General features: G+C 39.4%; 1 protein-coding gene across 2 annotated transcripts; it reads left to right on the top strand.

Moving 5' to 3' along the window:
- Positions 1 to 10,012: 10,012 nt before the first annotated feature.
- On the top strand, positions 10,013 to 16,204 carry LOC131242097 (probable arabinosyltransferase ARAD1). 2 transcript variants are annotated; one of them, XR_009169505.1, is made up of 5 exons: positions 10,013 to 10,156; positions 11,111 to 12,109; positions 12,405 to 13,058; positions 14,505 to 14,791; positions 15,678 to 16,204. XR_009169505.1 is itself a non-coding variant. In XM_058240500.1 (3 exons), the coding sequence occupies exons 2-3, from the start codon at positions 11,123 to 11,125 to the stop codon at positions 12,924 to 12,926; spliced, it is 1,509 nt and encodes a 502-aa protein (XP_058096483.1). In that variant the 5' UTR covers positions 10,013 to 10,156; positions 11,111 to 11,122; the 3' UTR covers positions 12,927 to 13,271. The 2 variants fall into 2 exon arrangements, 1 of the variants encoding a protein (XP_058096483.1); XM_058240500.1 differs by lacking the exons at positions 14,505 to 14,791; positions 15,678 to 16,204 and having other exon boundaries at positions 12,405 to 13,271.

The following is a 16,204-nucleotide window of genomic DNA, read 5'->3' as shown; positions in this document are numbered from 1 at the left end:
TAATTGAGTTCCATTTGGTGGGCCTTCGTGTTTGCTGAACGCAGACCCACACCAGGCTCGTCGTATCCTAGAAGCTATTTGCCTGTAACCTACCAGCATACTCAATTCACTTGAGTAGGTGCAAATAACGCTTTAAGGACAGCGTTTCAAACGTGCTTCAGCCTGTCCTGATTTCTGATTAATTTTGTACTTTTCGGTTTCTATATTATACAGAAGTACATTAATCTGTATAATTTCCAACAGAATTGGCCCGAGCTGCTGAGCTGAGCCAAGTTCAAGCTACCGTAGCAAGTGGGCGAGCCGAGTCGAGCCGTGCCCAGCTCGACTCCTCTAGCCCCCAGATTTTTAAGTATGGTTGCAGGCTCAATGGGCTGGACCTATTCAAATGGGCTCGGCCTCTTCCCTGCCCCGAGTCGTTTCCAGCGAAACAAGAAATCAGGAAAATGAAAGAGGATCCTTACTCTTACTCCGGAGGTAGGCTCTTAGGAGTTTCAACACCCGGTGAAGGGTCCGAGTGTCCATAGGTGGTGAAATCCTATTAAGGTCTGAGTGTGTGGGGGTGTTTGTGCGTTTTTTTTTTTTTTATTCTTTTTTTTTAAAAAAAAGAGAGTGAGAGAGAAGAAAAAGAAGGTGCCTCCAAAAATGATGTGTTTGGTATCCATAGGCACGCGTCTAAACCAACATGCTGGGTACATCTGATGATTTGACCAGCTGTCTTTTGTTCTAGGTAATGTCTACAATGGGCTCATATGATGCATGGCTCAGATGTCCGTTGGATGCGGACAGTTATCATGTATGGCCCAGTTTGTAGTGACACGTGCGGAGAGGTATTAGAGAGTGAAAAGGACTCCTTTATCTGAGTTCCCGGTCGGACGCAGATTGTCTGTGCCCCCGGGCCACAGAGAAATTCCTGCGCCGCTTGTTGTCGGAAGCTGTGTCGGGCCAACAGAGATTCCCTTCACCAATCCATTCCGTCCATCACTTTTACAAGACAACAAGACAATAATAGGAGAGGAATCGAAAAATCAGGATGATCCAAGCTTAGGTGGGCCACACCAAACGAGATAGTAGTAACCGAACGTCCAACATTGAAACCTTCCTAGAGCTGACCATGATGTTTATATTCCATCCAATCCGTTCATAGGTTTATTTCCACTCAGATAAACTGCATGCATCAATATCATCCTGATATTATTAAAAAAAAAAAAAAACTTTCCGTCGCCACCATAACGTTTCCAGTGGTTGGCGTTCAATCCCCACTGTTTCATTTGGTATAGCCCACACGAGTTTTGGATCTGCCTGATTTTTAGATTCCTATCCTATTTTGGTCTTGCAAAACTGATGGACGGAGTGGATTTGTCACGGCATCTCTGTGGGCCCCACACAACTTACGACAGCAGGGGGCACAGGCAATCACTTTCCGGTCTGAGGCGGCTCGGGTCGATCACACCTTGGGCGGGATATGAGGTGAGGATAAAGGCCCATGGCTGCAGCTAGATATGGTTGTCAGGCCCTCTAAAGAGTTGGGCCGGGCCTGAACTTGGTGGGCACGAAGTTTCGATAGGAAGGCCCGACTTCTTCGAAACCATCAGCCTGGTCTGGGCATGGACTTAGAGGCTTGGCCAACGGGTTCGCCTATGGCTGGCAGTTCACAGGCCTGGGGTTATGTTAGTCCCGGATTTTGAAACATTTCGGCCAGGTGTATTCAAAATGTGATTTTTTGTGTGGACTGGTCCGGCCCATATCCACCCCTAGTTGGCCTGGGCCAGAAATAAGACTTCGTTAGTAAATGGTGGGCCTGGGAAGCATTTAGATCTTGGGCCGGGCTTCTTCAACAGCAGAAATGACTAATAAGCGTGTGCTCTTGGAAGCTATAGTTCTCCTATTTGAATTAGAAAACTTGGACAGCTCAATCCATCGATCCGTACCATCTACTAGGTTCATAATACATTTTATGGGCTGCAATGAGAATTTCAAATTAATGGGACCAAATATCCTCTGATAATTTGACTTCTTTTTTCATGGCACCGGTTTTTCAGACCATGGATGGGACGGTTACGGTTTTCGGATGAAAGTTATTCTTTAGAAACATGACTTGAGCAATTCATGATGCCCCCCAATAAGTGGATGCCTCAAATTGTTGATTAGGTCTATCATTTTTCAAAAATGACCTTGACCGTTCATTTTATAGGCCACTGATGTAATAGCTTGATTGGTGTGATTTTTAACTTGGTAGCCGATAATAGGCATTCTTTGCCTATTGGACAGCCTAGATTAGTAAGTAAGACTGCCTAGGTATCACAATCATAGCTAAGGAGCATTGTAACTTGCAGTGCTCTCAGAGCATTAGATCAAGCAATTTAAAACACTGATTAGGGTTGGCAATGGATATTTGTTTACTCACTAACTAACATTTCCGACCCAAGAAAATTGGATGTGGATATGTTGTTCAAACAATCTCACTTAATTACTTAATTATCCAATCACTCAACTTCAAAGTGGATAAAATAGGGATATAATCATAGACCTGATTAGCAAGGGTTCATAATTTACTCCACTAATAGTAATTTTAATCAAAATATTAATTACTAATATACAATATATTTTCTGCATAATAAAATTGGATGGTAACTATCATAATTGTGGTCCACCATCTTTTATCAAATCCCATAAGTTTTTACTAAAACATTTTAAGATTTATAGTTTGATATTAGCTTTTATCAAAAATATTTTTTTTTCCCTTTTTAGATATTTTTATTAAATGTATTAGATATATAGTTTAATTTTTTAAATTTTGTAGTTAAAGATTAGGCGAATGTCCAATCGCCCTACAATGGCACTTATATTCGACTTTTTGGATAATATAATAATCTTATTCCTATATTACTTTTTAGAACAATATTAAAATCTATCTTTGTCTGTCCTAAAGACATCCAACATTTGAAGATCTAAGCACTTGGTATAGGAGTTTTTTCAACTGATTGTAGATTGTTATTGTATATAATTTTTTTCTTAATCTCTACCTGTGTGGGCTACTAATTATCAAGAGGTTGAGATTTTCCTAACAAAGAGATTGTGGGTGCATACTTCATCCATGGTGGGTCACAATAGATCAGTGGTCTAGATTCCTGAACCACGGACCCCACCGGCAATTAATTAAAACCAGTTTATAATGTGGAAATAAACGGATTACGCATGACTCTACGTGATAATGATGTCTTCTCTTCAGAGATGGCATCATTTTGCCTACTTTGCAACGCTTTCACCTTCTGTAAGTTTTTAAGTTCTTAGTACTAATTTCGCTGAACTCTTGTGATAGCTGGTTTTAACTTTTAAAGTGGTGGTGACTGTCCTCCACATGTGTGGCACTCATGTACAGCTATCCAGACCATCCAATTTGTGGGGTACGTCATGGAATATGTCTAAATTCCACTAACTGGGAAATCTTAACCATTTATTTGGTGACTATAAACGAATTGTCAAAAGCAAAATAGTGAGTGGTCCACATTGGAAGGATAAAATCAGATTGCTATTGTCACATATTTCTTGTAGTTTTAAATTATGCACAATAGATTATTATTTCAGAGTTTTCCATGATCTGGACCACCATACAACCATGCTATATGGTGGATTGGAGACCACCATTTTGTAAATGGTGCTAAACTATCACAGGGATCCAAGTCTGAAACTTTAGGTGGATTTACAGGTTGTTGCGTAAAAGGGACGCGAAATTCCTGCAACTAGGAATCCCGGGCAACAAAAAGCTCTGTGGGGGCCACCTTGTTCTGTGTCTGGCATCCACTACTCTGTCAACTTCTCGTGTTAGGCCGCGCCCAAAAAATAATACCGCCTATCTGAAACCGAAGTGGGCCACACAAAAGGGAAAACTTGGGAAGGATTACCTGCCATTGACCTTCTTGCGGCCTATTTATGTTTTGGTTGAGGTTGATATTTGGTTTTTACGTCCATGATGGTGTGCATCACCTTATGAACGGTTTGGATATCATTATAAACATCACGGTGGGCCACGGGAGGGTTTCAATGGTGGCCATCCCCATTAGGATGTCCTCTTTGGTGCGGCCCACTTCAGTGTTAGATCCATCTGAATTTTTAAGTCAAGTCCTAACATGAGCTGGCATAGATGATGGATGGAGTTGATTTCACATCATGTTCCCATTTTGAAGATGATCTGCGGCAAAAGCCAGTCGAGTGAACTCATCAGGTGGGCCCCCTGCACAGGAATAGAAATCGACGGTCTGAAGGCCAACAACCCTCGTTCAACCTACACATGTGGACAGGCGGGCTTCAATATTGTGCCCGGTCATATTCATGATGTGTCTGGTCAGCTTTCAAATAAACGGGTCCAGGCAGCACCTGGAAAGGGGGACAGAAATACCCAAGCTCGGTCGGGTGGGCCATCTTGTATATCTAAAATCCACTCCGTATATGATCTGAGAACAATTATTTGGACCGTACAGAGAGAAGATAAAGCCGATTAAAATCTCATGTGGGCCACACCAAAGCCAACAATGTACATTGCTACCGAAACTGCTAATTACATAAGGTGGGGCCCGCTTGAATTTTTTAATCACGCTGATTTTTGTATTTTCTATTGGTCCTGTTGAGTTAAACCTGATTAATGGGTTTTATTAGAGATTCACATGACGGTAGTCCCACAGACAAACCCAAGGTTGGATCTCATCCCATTTTTCAATGTGGTGTGACACATATGAGTTGTTGAACGAGCTGTTTTTTATCCCTATTGAGTATAGAAATGGATAGACGGAGTGGATTTTACGCATACAACACGGTGAGTCGGAAAACTTGGGTGTTTTAGGCGCTGCTTGTAGCGGGAATTGGAGAGGATTTCAATCGGCGTGTGGACATGTTCAGATCCCCAAGACCGGAGTTGCCTGATTCTCTGGCAGAATATGGTAGATGATACTCGTTCTGACATCAGCAGTGTATCTGGTCAACATTTTAATCACAGCCCTAAAATCAGATTAACCTCTGATTGGTCCACTTGTTTGTTGAAATAGGGTTAGGAGATATTTTTTTCGTTTTCGACCGTCCAATAAAATATTGTTCAGATAGTCAGATTAGCTATCGGTCCTGGTATATATGGATTGTGACCCACAGTTTGGACAGTTTAATAATTTTACTTACTTGTAACCTAAGCATGCAGATCGTGAGTAGGTTCCCAATCGTGAGAGAGAGAGAGAGAGAGAGAGAGAGAGGGGAGCATGCTGACCTACGTACCTACGCACGTGACCTATGCATGTACGCACCTTTGCACATGTGTTATGGGCGTCTAATCCGAACGGTCCATAAGATGTGGAATCCCATGAAACCTCAAGGGACTAAATTTCACCCTGATCTAAGATTCTAATAGGCCATAGCAAAGAGAAATGTAAATCAATGGAAAAAACTGTTTTCATTTTTCATGACCACCAAAGTTTTGGTTCAAAGTAAAAATTGGTACTAGAGGTTTCATGAGGTTCTGCATCACGTGGACTGTTCAGATTTTCGAGAATCATCATGTATGATGAGTTCTCAAAAAAGTTAGTAAGACTTCGTGCTGCTGAGCATTCCGCTATATATATAATCTCCTTTCTACCATCTGGATTGTTAAAGCACTGACTTCATCATGGATTTGTTCTATAGCAGAATCGAATCGAGGGCCACCAAATGAATAGTTGAAAAAGAAAATGACCCATGGTTCAAGCTTAACAAGAAAAATTTGGACATTTTGGGGCATTTGGATAGCAAGTTTTTTTTTTTTACACACGCACACACACCCCACACACTCACGCAGTAGTGGGCTTTCACCACCCGTGGGTACTCGAACCCTTCACTTCACTGGGTGTTGAAACTCCCGAGAGTCTACCACCCAAGCAAGAGCAAGTTTGGATAGTAAGTTACTTTGACTATTTATGCATTAAGTAGCTTATCTTGATTTCTATTTAGTAAGTTGAAGTAATTAATCGATTTAAGTATAAAAGTTATTTATAATTAATCTTAAACTAAACACTTATCTTAAATAAATTACTTATCAACTGTTGTAAAGAGAAAATGACATTTATTAATCAGTATCCAGATAAACCTTTAAATTCTCCAATCAACATGGTTTTCAACTCACACCCATCTCTAGTGGCATCCACAATTTAGATGGCCTAGATTAATAATCAAAATATACAATGATTGGGTGCATGATCATTGCCTGCAATACCATTAAGGGGGCATTTGGATCCTAAGTTGCTTAGGATAAGTTACTTATGTGACAACTTATCTTAGTTTTTGCTTCTTAAGAAAATAAGTATGTTTAGTAAACAACACACTTGTCACCTTTTCCTCTCTTTTGTCTCTATTGATGTCTCTTGTGTACAACTTGTGAAAAGTAAAAAAGTTAAAAGAATTAATTGAGGTGATTAAACACTTTTAAATAAAAAAAAGTTACTTATAATTAATTATAAACCAACATACTTATCTAAAATAAGTTACTCATCTATCATTGTAAGGAAAAAAAAAATATTTAAAAAGTAACTTATTCGATGGTATCCAAACAAGCTCTTAAGGACTATCGTATAATTTTCCAGGTAAAAGTGATGCTTTCGTTGTCATAATGATCACTGAAATGATTCGTATGCATGTTTGGCACTTTTTCCGATTTGGATTTTATGGTCACATATAATGTGGGTGGGTGTGTGAGAACCGATTATGTAGCTCGATTTCAACCGAACACTTGACCTTAAGCACCAATATAAGTAGATATGGTGATTGTGATCATATATGACTGAGATCTAAGTAAATTAGTTTCTTATTCAGCCACTCACAAATTATTTTAGAGAATGATCAAGTGATAGTTATAAAGTGGGGTTCTTTCTCTAAAAATGGGTTCGGTTTTATTTTTCATAATGAAATAATTTTTTATATGTGATTGTGAACTCAAACAAGAAAGAAATACTTATAGTTAATTGAGATGCGACTGCAACGAGTATTGCGAATGAAGAACTACTTGTATTGAGAATGGATAAAGTCTAATCTATGGGTGTAAACTTGCATTACAATTAATTAATTATAGATAAGAGATTACCATGACTTTTAAGATAAAATTAAGATTGAAATTTTATGCTAAGATAAAATAAGATAAATTTGACTGAATTTATTGGATTAGCATGAAAGTGTTGCTTGGTGAATTTCTTATATTATTTATAGACTTATTTATTACATATATTTTGTATTTGTTTCTGTTCCTTACTTCAACTATTATGGTAGCAGTCTTATAAATCCTTCTATCTCTTTGTATTTTTCTAAGGGTCTGTTTGGGCGGTGGGATTAGAAGGGATTAGGTGGGATGGGATTCATCCGGTCCTGTGCCATTTTCACTCCATGTTTGGGAAGAATGGAAAAGCTCCGAATTACATTAAATAGAATTGCATTGGGTCCCGTGCCAATTTCACTCAATGTTAGCAAGTTCTTGTAGGTCCCACCATGATGTGTGGGCTATATCCACACCGTCCACCCACTTATCGAGATTATTTTAGATCGTGGGCCAAAAAATCAGGTAAATCTAACGCTCAAGTGGACCCCACCATAGAAAGCAACGGGGATTGAATACTTACCGTTGAAAACTTCTTTGGGGCTACATAAGTTTTGGATCTACCTCATTTTTAGGCCCATGCCATAAAATGAGGTTACAAAACAAATGAACAGTTTAGATATAACACGTGTGTTATTCTCAGTAATTTCAAATGATGATGGGTATATCCATTCAATGTACCACCGTATTATCAACAAAGGAGGGCATTAATCTTATCCCATGGCAACAGGGACAATCCCTGCCATGGATAATAATTATATTTTTTGAATCCCATCCCGCCTAATCCCTTCTAATCCCACTGCCCAAACAGACCCTAATTGTTTCTCTTCTCTCTATCCTTTTCAATCTTTGTTCTTCTCAGCCACGCCTCATCGATTAACGTAAATCATCCAACTCAATATCAATTGTAATTTTTAAAAAAGTGTTCCTAATACTTTTGTAGATCATTTGCATGCTATTTTTTTTCCTATAATAGAGTCAAAAATAGGATACCACAATGCATATATTCCACATTTGTAATTTGCAATGGATTAGTAACTGGCATAGATTCAACGGATCCATGGATAGGTGGCCGTCGGCCTGGCCCACCATAATACATGTACTTTACATCCATGATGTCCAACCGTTTTTAAATCTCATAAAGCATATCCAAATCTTAAGTGGAATAGATTATAGGAACTAGTCGTTATTAAACACCCACCAGATAATTTCCGAGTAACTTGTAAGTGCCTGCGTATCATCCATCGCATTATGCCAAGTCAAAAGCTTAAAATTTGCCAGAACACATTGAGACGTACTGAGGAAGATATGTTGGAACTTGTAACCCTTAGATTAGGATCTTCGATGACCCGAGCCATTAGCATGATAGGACTCTCTTCTTGAACGGGCGATGCCAAAGAAAAGAAACTACCATATTAAATAACTCAACCCTTCTGATTATACAGAGTTTATGGCGACCGTCCATATGCAATGCAAAAGAGCCCATTTATCTTTTAATTGTAGTTTGTCCACCATATATAGTGAGATGCCTCAGACAAACAGTCCGAAAGATGACCCAAATTGGAAAGTCGGACTGCATACATGGTAAACTAAACTCTGTTGAGTCACCATGATTTGTCTTTTACCCATCCCGCTCATCAATTTTTTATTTTAGTGTATGAGTAGACTCTCGGGAGTTTCAACACCGGCCCAGGTTTAGAGTATTTATAGGTGGTGAAATCCCACTACGGTGTGAGTGTGCAGGGGTGTTTGTGCTGTGTGTTAAAAAAAATAAAAAACAGTTAAATTAGATTTAAAAGAAAATAAGAGAGTACGAAATTAAAGTAAATCTAAGTGGACCACACCACAAGAAATAGTGTGAATTGAACGCTTACCATTGAAAACTTGTTTAGGACCACAAAAGATTTGGATCAAAATGATATTTGTGCCTTCCCTTCATATGTATCTGTGTGCCATTACAAGTAGGCTGGATGACACTAAAAAACCCTTCATACGTATATGCGTGCCATTATAAGCAGGCTGGATGACACTGAAAAAGAATTTTTTAAAAAATCACTGTAAACCATAAAGGCTTCAATGGTGAAAATCATTATTACCACTGTTTCGTGTGGTGTGGTTCACCTGAGCTTTGGATATGATTTGATTTTGGGATCACGAACCTAAAATGTCATGTACAAACAAATGTAGGCTTGAATCATACACATAAAGCTACGATGGGTCCCACAAAATTTACTCACTTTGCTTTCCCAAAATTGAAAGGCTGAAGTGGCATTGTATCCCATAACCATGCGTGGGGAAGCATCCAATGAACAGTAGGGATGAACACCCCAGTTAAAACTTCTGAGATAATTTCATGCCACTAAATTTCTTATGCGTCATCCAATCCATTTCAAAGATAAAGGTCATTAGAATGAGTGGACACCTCAAAAATTATATTATTTTAAAATTAATAGACTCCCCTTGTAGCCTATATAAGATTTGGAGTCGCCTTATTTTTACCAAGTATATTTTTCAATAGATTTGTTACAATGATTATATGACAAGCCAGGCATATATAATCTTCAGAATATTAAAAATAATTTATATTTCAAATACATCATCCTAAAAATATATTACCAAATTACTCTTTGACTAAAACTTTTTTATATTTCAAAAGATTTCAATTACAGCGATCAAACGTAACTGAAAATTTAAAATCACTTCCATCACAGTTCCGTTTTTGGCTTTGATAGTCTCTGCTGGAATCAAAACACGAGAGATGCCATCTACCTAACCTGCCCATTCCAGCCGCACTGCCTCAGCACGGTACTGAAAAAAACCGTAATATGAAACAAATAAAATAACAGAATAAATTTAAAAAAAAAAAAGGAAATGAGGAAACAAATACATATAAATATAATATATTATAATGAAGAAGTAAAAGGGTCGTTGTTTTTCCCTCTAGCGGGACCTCTGTACAGCAGCAGCACATACCACGGATAAAAAGTCCCGGGGAAAGGAAAGAAAAGAAAAGAGAAGGCGGCCATGGAATCTCTCTAAAAACATAACAGCCCTCAGGTACTCTTGACACCATTTCTAATATATCCCAATCAAAGATTTGCACATGAGATGGAAACCCAACTGGGTAATTTTGGTTTTTTTTTTTTTTTAAACTTCCGATCCTTACTTTTCAGATTTTTCCATTTTCTCCTCTTCTTATTTTTTTTCCTTTTATTATTTATTTATTTTTTCGAGTCCAATATCTTGAATCTCAGGAACCCAGTAAACGAAAACGTTGCTACTCGAAAACCCATCTCTTAAATCTCTTTGTAGATTGAGGATTATTGTTGGCGATGTGACTCTGTTGAAGAAACATACTGAAACATTGTTTTTTTGTTTTCTTGATGAGTTGGAGAGAATAGGAAGTTGGTTTTTAGTGGAGGATGTGTAGAAGAAATTCACTAACAGCTTGAAATCTGCTTCTTCAGATCTGAGCACCTCAGGGTTTAAGATTCTATACTCCCCCAAAAAGGATGATTTGGGTTTTACTCATTTTTCAGTGGAAAGCAAGCTGTTTTCAGTGATGGGTTGAAGTTAAAACCTCTGCTTTTGGGGAGAATCAGTTCAATTAATGCATCAAAAAGCTAAAGCCTATATTCTTTTTTCGCTCTCTGCCCGTGTTCAGTCGGATAGAATTCTGGTTTCTTTCTATGTGAATTTCGTCGTAGTTGTAATTGAATGGCCTTAGCTCGAGGGTTTAAATCTCTATACTCCACAAAAGAGGAGATGGGTTTTCCTCCTTTTCATTTGTGCGTGTGTGTGTGTGGAAAAGAAGCTGTTTCCATTGATAGGTGGGAGTTAAATCCTGTGTTTGGGAAGTATCAGTTGAATTGATGCATTGAGGAACTAAAACCTATGGTTTCTAATCTCTGCCAATGTTCAATTTGATATAGTTGATAGTCCTTTTCAGTGCATGTTTAGTTGTAGTTGCAATTGAACCAATCGTCTGATTCAATGGCACTTGCTTTGTAGGACTTGTTGCCTATGACAGAAAGAAACATGCAGACATCAATATGTGATACCAGGAAGTTCATCTTTTGCCTATTCTCCATCTCCATAGTCATTTTGATCTGCTCCTGTTTCTTCCTGATGAGATCTAGCAGTAACTCCTTGCTACCTGAATCTGTTCTCATGCTAATGCTTGCCAATAACACACAAGTGTTCAAAAGTAGTAGCAATAGTAGTGTTGGTAAGCTTCCCTATATCTCATCTCCGGTAATTATCGATGCTCAAAGACCTGTATCAAGAATCCAATACAACGCTCGTCAAGGCTCCAATTCTGACGGGGAGGTTAGGGTTTTAGGAAAAGAGACTAGGAAGGCATGTGATCCTAACCAGGCGTTACTAAAGGTTTTCATGTATGATTTGCCTCCAGAATTTCATTTTGGGTTGTTGGGTTGGAAGAGCAAAGGTGGTGAAATATGGCCGGACGTTGGTAGTATTGATAGTATTCCGGAGTACCCAGGTGGGCTGAATTTGCAACATAGTATGGAGTATTGGCTTACTCTGGATCTTCTATCCTCAAATGTTCAAGGGGTTGTCAGGCCTTGCATTGCAGTTAGAGTAAAGGATTCAAGTCAGGCAGACGTAGTATTTGTGCCGTTTTTCTCATCCGTGAGTTACAACAGGTATTCTAAGCTACATGGAAAAGAAAAAGTTAGTAAGAACAAGATGTTGCAGGACAAATTGGTGGAGTTTCTAGTGAATCAGGAGGAGTGGAAGAGATGGCGTGGGAACGATCATCTGATTGTGGCCCACCATCCGAACAGCATGTTGGGCGCAAGGTCAAAGTTTGGGTCTGCCATGTTCGTGCTTGCGGATTTTGGGAGATATCCAGTCGAAATAGCAAACATCAAGAAGGACATAATTGCTCCTTATAGGCATGTTGTGCGTACTGTTGGCAATGACTCGGCCCCATTTGAAGGACGGCCAATCTTGGTGTATTTTCAAGGAGCAATCTACAGGAAAGATGTAAGTTGTTTCTATTTTATCACTTGTCTTTGAATTATGTTTTAAGCCTGTCCAAGACTTGCTGCACAACAATCCCATTGGCTGTCTTGAACTGTGTTTGTATGAGATCAAACCATACACCAGTGGCCACAATTTCAATGCAAGAGTGATTTAGGAGCTCCAATCAACTCAGAGACCATAATCTGCTTTTTCCCTCATCCATTGCTCTAATCTTCTTTATCTGGCATCTTTTTAACACTTAATTTTTGCATTATTCCATTTCATTCATTGCTCTTTGATTGATTTAACATTTCAGGGTGGGGTCATTCGTCAAGAACTTTACTATCTTCTTAAAGACGAGAAAGACGTACACTTTGTTTTTGGAAGCGCTCAGGGAAATGGGATTAATAGGGCGGGTCAGGGAATGAGATCATCAAAATTCTGTCTGAATATCGCTGGAGACACCCCCTCCTCGAATCGCCTTTTTGACGCGATCGCGAGCCACTGCATCCCAGTGATCATCAGTGATGAAATCGAACTCCCTTTCGAAGATGTCCTGGATTATTCCAAATTCTGCATCTTTGTACGTGGATCAGATGCTGTCAAGAAGGGCTTTCTACTGAATCTACTTAGAGGAATCAAGCGCGACGAATGGACGATGATGTGGAAAAGATTACAGGAAGTCGTCCATCACTTCGAGTACCAGTACCCATCACAACATGGGGATAGTGTGCAGATGATTTGGGAGGCAGTTGCCCGTAAAATACCATCTGTCCGGTTGAAACTTCATAGGGAGAATAGATTCCATCAGTTTCATCCCAAGAAGAAGCCTAACTAGGTGGAAGGTTCAGAAGGGAAATCAAATGATTCCAATGCCGACTTGAATGATTGGGATGTGTCCTTGGCCAGCCAGAAAATCATCATGGGAGATCTTGATGGAAACCCATGTCGATCTCTCTATTAAAGATCTGTATGAGCTCCCTACTGGTTTGGTTAATTTATTTCAATCACATATGATGGGTTTCAATTGTTTGTTAACCACTATATGTGAGAAATTTCAAGGCCAGTTGTCCCAGAAATCACTGAAAACTTGATGTTCTTGCAGGTTTCCTGCCATGTGTCAAACTTTGAAGAAACCTGTCATTCATTTTTGTTTGAAAATCAAGTTTTGTTTAGTTCTTAATTCCATTGCTGATTTCCATCATTTTGACCACATGAACTATAAGGAGGCAATATTGTCAAAATGATTGGAGATTGAGGGGAAGTTGGTGGGTGTGGGAAACGTCATCCGAAACATGAGCCATTGCAGGTAACAACCTCCAAAAGCTTTCCAGAAACCAGAAGATATCAAGATTCAGATAAGGAGTTTCTTCACCTGATTTAAGTTGTTTTAAATAGTCTCAGGGGAATGTTACATGCAATGCACGTGGAGAGGTAAAACAGGAGAGGTTTAGTCCTAACATGAGACTGCACAAATCATTGCTGTGGGCCCCACAAAGCCTTTGTCACACAGACCTCATCTTGTGTGTGGGCTCTACACTCAGAGGCGGAGACCTGGAGGGGCCTACTTGAACAAATGGAAAGTTCGAAAATGCCCTCGTTCAGTTGAAGAGCTACGCCCCCATTTTCCCTCTAAAATCGCCTCTCCGACTAATTATGTGGGCACAAATGTCCAAGAGTTGTTCTCTTATATATATATATATATACTGTGTGTGTGTGTGTGCCTGAAACCGTCCATTAAAGACATTAAAGAGTTGAACAGAGATTTTAGGCCAAGAACCCAACAAAACAAAATCCATAGTAACGTAAGAAAAAACACTGAGAAGAATACCCTGCTATGAATATTTTGAGCAGATTGAAATCTGTAAAACAACTGAGCTTTGAGATTTTGAAACAGGTTGCCAGCAGAATACAGCATCAACTCTTCCCCAACTTCCAATATACATTAGAAAGAGACATTTAGAAAGTGGTAAAATGCGAAAGAATTTCACTATATCATCTGCAAGAACTAAAGCTGCTAATGCAGACAGATGTAAATCCTCAAGAAATTAAAACAACCCATTAACAGTAAATCCTCTAGCCACCAGCATCGAGCTCCCCCTGTCACCTTTTCCTTTGTATCATCAGCAAGAATCTCAGTTACAACACAGATGCTGGCTTACTGAACGGCTGGAAGTTTAGTCATTTAACAGCTCTGTACATACCTCTCTATAACCAAAACCTTTAAATTATTAAATAAAATAGAGAAACCATCCAACCAAAATGATAAAAAGAACAAAGAAAAACCTTCTAAAGAAATAGATAAAACCTCTAAATCTGGCTCATGCTGTTTTTGCACTCTCCTTAAGTTTCCCCACATCAGGAATACTGACAAGCTGCCTGTTTCTGATCAACTCCTCTGCTATTGACGCTGCAGTAAGTAAGAAACAGGTGATGGAATCAGCATCTATTGTGAATGGGGTCCGACCCTCTTCGAACCTTTCTTTTGCTCGACTGATTGGGATCAAACGCCGGAGGCCCAGGTGCCGTTTTCTTCTGGGTGTTCAGGTCATCGACGGCTACAGCCTTAAGGATGCGTGGTTTATCTGCTGCTGCCCTGTCTTCTCCACTCCGTCTGAGAACAAGGTCTGTGCTTCTCAGGCCAGAAACCTTTTCTGTTTGAAGAGCTATGAACCAAATACAGACGAGAATGACAAGAACTTTGTAAGTGCAGAAACCCATGTTTTTTCCACACTCACAATGACAAAATACAAACTCTCTTGTTAAGAGTAATAACAGAATCAGTAGCTATGAGACTGTGATCCCTCTCTTCTGATGGCCCATTCCTGTAGATATAAGCCTGTTTTTATCTTTTGTGGATTTGGGTCTTAAATGCACAGAGCCCGAGGTACCAAAACTCTTAAAGAAGTTAGATTCACTTCAATCATATGCCTGCAATCCGAGCTGCTATTTAAGGCTGTTTTAGAAGGTTCTGACAGGCTTGAATAAAGAGATTTGGAACCCCACCCTTGAGAAGCTAGGCATCTTTTCATTGGTTCCCTCCCTCTCTATCATTCGCTTTGCTTTTGTCTATTAAGCAAAGGCCCACCCTTGAACTTGTGGTGGGCCGCCACGTCATCCGACCATGATGACGTGTGCATACACCTGAAAATACCCAGCTGATGGATTGTAGGTTTGGCTCGGCTTCAATGTTTTTCATCAATGAAAATGTTTTTATGTTTTTCAATTTAGACTGATTACTGAAAGCTTTGGGTGACTAATAACATGTAAAATGGGTCATGATCACCTACAAACAGGAGGGAATCAACAGCTCTAGTACCTTCAAGATGAATGACTGAAATACCCTCCCCCAGATTCACTGAGTCATTTGAGCAGAAAACCTGCAAGATAATATTTAATTATGAAATAAGATCCTGAAAATTACTGTTATGTGAATACAATTTTGTATAACGTTTAGTTATTTAAGTCCAAGTTTCAGTGAATTTGTGAGTTTTCACAGCACGTAACTAAAGAAATTTTCACAGCAAGGATACTATTGCTAAATCATGTATGATGGCATCTTTAATCCAACCCGCTGGACTGGTTGCAGGTGGCAGGTTGGGACAGTGGATCCAGACCATTTATCTTGTGGGTCGTATTGGCACAGGTCTAATGTTGAAAACCATGCCTACTGGGTGATCCTACCCATCAGTTCTTTCTGTTGAATGCTTGTCATTAACATTTTATTTTTATTTTTTGGTTACTATGGTCAATTTCATGGCTGCTTTCATGTGTGTAGAATGGTCCATTATGTGTGATTTTCAGAAGCGGTCCATCCATGGAGAGGACCCACTAGATGGACGCTCCAGATGGACTCTCCAATCGTCTAACCTATGGGCCATGCATCAGATATTGGGCAACAAAGCCTGATCCGGCCAAAGGCAAACTCGCCAGTAAGTACAAGGGGAGTTATTAGATACTCTGGCTGTGCATGATGCTTGATACCTAGGCATTCAGAAATGATATCCGGCCAAATCCCATTTAGAAATTTAGTCGGTTTAAGTCAAATTTAAACCGAAAAAATTGTGGAACCCACTATCGCTTTTCAAAAATCAATCCTGACCTCTGATTCTTGAA

This window comes from Magnolia sinica, chromosome 4 (genome assembly GCF_029962835.1).
Source record: "Magnolia sinica isolate HGM2019 chromosome 4, MsV1, whole genome shotgun sequence".
Taxonomy (NCBI): Eukaryota; Viridiplantae; Streptophyta; class Magnoliopsida; order Magnoliales; family Magnoliaceae; genus Magnolia; species Magnolia sinica.
Note: the sequence above shows the minus strand (reverse complement) of the source record. Positions and strands in the feature narration are given on the sequence as shown.

Excerpts from the sequence above, each read along its gene's own strand:
- LOC131242097 (XM_058240500.1), top strand. The coding sequence starts at position 11,123 with ATGACAGAAAGAAACATGCAGACATCAATATGTGATACCAGGAAGTTC. Across the intron at positions 12,110-12,404 it reads GAGCAATCTACAGGAAAGAT|GGTGGGGTCATTCGTCAAGA; the intron begins GTAAGTTGTTTC and ends TTAACATTTCAG.